Genomic DNA, 2,788 nt, shown 5'->3' with positions numbered 1-2,788 from the left:
TGCTTCAAAATGTCCAATCATGACAAAAAATATTGTGAAAGTGTAATAATTTATTTGCATTTATTTAATAGTTTAGTTGTATTGTCTAATAATTTAGTTGAATTGAAGCATAACAAATGCTGTAAATTCAACGACTCATCCAATAACAATAATACCACCCGGAAAATAAGCTTTTTGAGGCATCCGAGCATATTCTTTTCTTTATAAAATTACACTCTGTTTATAATACTTTTTTTCTAAAAACTTTGAGCATGATTCATTATATTACTTTAATAGCATATTATGCACATCAGCAATTATTTAAATTTAAAATCAATAAATTTTTTTTAATATTTGACTGAAGTCATCATATTAATTATTTTATTCAATTACTATATAGCAATTATTTTTTTTTTTTTTAAATTTCTTGCTCAACTCTTCATCATTTTAAGCCACATTCATACAATCCAATAATAAATGGGCTATGGAGATGCATTCCAAATAATTTTTAGGCATTTATTAATTTTATAAATAAACTTTAATATTGATTTATAAAATACCTTAGTAGTAGCTCAATCACATCAAAACATATACATAAATACATAAATATTTTATTTTAAAAATGTTAATATCAATGGTGATTTTATTCAAGCATTTAGATGTTTTTATATAAAATTTTCAAGTATTGCATTTGTAAAAGTGCAAGAATTTTATGGTAGGTATGTAAATCTCTCAGCCCTACCCTAAAAAAGGGAAAAAATTTGCGTACGTAAGGGGTACACAGAGATGTGTACATAATAGGGTACACGGGATTTATACGTGGATTACAAGCGGGTTATAATGTGGTTATAACCCCGTTGTATCTCCCGTGTAACTCCCGTGTAACCCCGCTGTAACCTTGTAATCTCAATGGATAAAATAAAAGCGCGGGTTACAACTGAGTTACACGAAAGTTACAAGGAAGTTGTAACACACTTGTAACTCGCATGTAAGTCTCATATAACGTCCGTATACCCTATTATGTACACATCTCTGCGTATCCCTTGACGTACACAAATTTTTTCCATAAAAAAGAAAGAAAAAAAACATATTATTTTATTAATAACAACTTTTCAAAAGTAAAAGGTTGTTGGGAAAGTGGGGTCTAAAGATACTTTTTGTAAAGTGCATACATAATATATATGAAGATCCTATGCTAAACGAATTGCTATAAAAGGATTTTAGCGTTGTGAGGGGGCTTCAAGAAAAGAAGTGCCACCAAAAAAACCCTCTCCTCCAACTAATATTACCAAAATACCACTTGCCCGGATCATGAAGCTCCCCATCGCCGAAACACCATCTCCACTTTCCCCACTCGAAAACATTCCTTCCACTTTATCCCAAATCATCCTCTCCGGCAATGACCCACTCGATTCCGCCTTCGCCCACATCTCGCCGCTGCCGCCTTCGCCGGCGACATCACCACCACTTAAAAACCTCGGCACCTCCATCTACCTCCAAATCTCCGAACTGATCCGATCCACCTCCCCCCATTTCTCGGACGCAAGAAAAAAACTGTATCGAGGAGTTCGACAAAGACAATGGGGCAAATGGGTCGCTGAGATCCGTCTACCTCGGAATCGGATGCGAATTTGGCTCGGCACCTACGACTCCGCCGAGGCGGCTGCCTACGCGTACGACTGCGCTGCATACAAGCTCCGTGGAGAATACGCCAGGCTTAATTTTCCAGAGATGAGGGACGCCGAAGGGCAGTGTTCGGAGAGGCTTAGGGAGCTCAGATCCGCCGTTGATTCGAAGATACAGAGCATTAGTCAGCGGATCATGAAGCAGAGGAGGTTAAAAAGGGGAAAAGCTGAAGAGAAGGGGAAGGAAGTGGAAAGTTCTTCTTCTTCTTCGTCTTCATTTTACTGTGCATCCGGCGGGAGCGGGACCGGCGATGCTGGCTGCGCCGAGATGGACGGCGACGAGTGCTGGTTGTCGAGAATGCCTTCTTTTGATCCGGAGATTATCTGGGAAGTACTTGCTAATTAAAAATCTTCCTGGGGCTTAAAGACAATATTAATTCAAGTGTCCATTTATAGAATAAATTAGTATTATAATTATAGTAAGCCCTGTGATACTTCTCTTTTAATAAACAATTTGATTAAGGAATAACGCTTTCAAGCTTATCTTATCCCAAACCAAATAATTTTTGTGGCTTTCATCGACTGTCATGATATGATTCCAAGCTGATTGGTTATAATTATATTTATTTTTGGATATTCAATCTTGATTTGAGCATATAAATTTTATATGAACACAACGTTAATTTTAGTTTTAATAACCCTTTTTTCTTTTTTTTTTTAATAAAACTAAATCTTCGTGCATGCGCGTGAATATGTATGAAAATATTGATTACATGAAATCATACATTTTGTTTCAATTATGAGAAGGCTCGCTTTAATTAATTCGCTTAGTTTAAATTTGATCAAATTCAAAATTTATTTTAAATCTTATTTCGATTCAATTTGAAAACGTGTGTTGCTGCCCGCAACCTTACAAAATGTTAGTGAAGGGGTTCAACTTTCAATTTAATAAACCAAAAAACTTGAAAAATAGGCTTTATTTTTTGACAAATGTGAGCCAAGGATCATAAATACGATTGGAATTCACACTGTTAAAATGAAAAGTATTGTCTTCAATTTGGGGTGTAAACTAGTCGAGTCGAGCTTGAGCTGCCCTCAGCTTGTGCTTGAGCTTGAGCTTGATTAATTTTATAGAGCTCGAACTCGAGCTTCAGTCTACGAGTTCGCATCACTCGCAAGCCAGT

The 2,788-nt window shown here is 36.0% G+C and overlaps 1 protein-coding gene across 1 annotated transcript; it reads left to right on the top strand.

Moving 5' to 3' along the window:
• The first annotated feature begins 1,116 nt into the window (after window positions 1-1,116).
• LOC110019455 (ethylene-responsive transcription factor ERF061-like) lies at window positions 1,117-2,140 on the top strand. Its single transcript, XM_020717115.1, has one exon. It carries the CDS (start codon window positions 1,291-1,293, stop codon window positions 2,008-2,010), a length of 720 nt encoding a protein of 239 aa, XP_020572774.1. The 5' UTR covers window positions 1,117-1,290; the 3' UTR covers window positions 2,011-2,140.
• The last annotated feature ends 648 nt before the right edge of the window (window positions 2,141-2,788 follow it).

This window comes from Phalaenopsis equestris, unplaced genomic scaffold, assembly GCF_001263595.1.
Source record: "Phalaenopsis equestris unplaced genomic scaffold, ASM126359v1 Scaffold000056, whole genome shotgun sequence".
NCBI lineage: Eukaryota > Viridiplantae > Streptophyta > Magnoliopsida > Asparagales > Orchidaceae > Phalaenopsis > Phalaenopsis equestris.
This window is presented reverse-complemented; position numbering and strand designations above follow the sequence as displayed.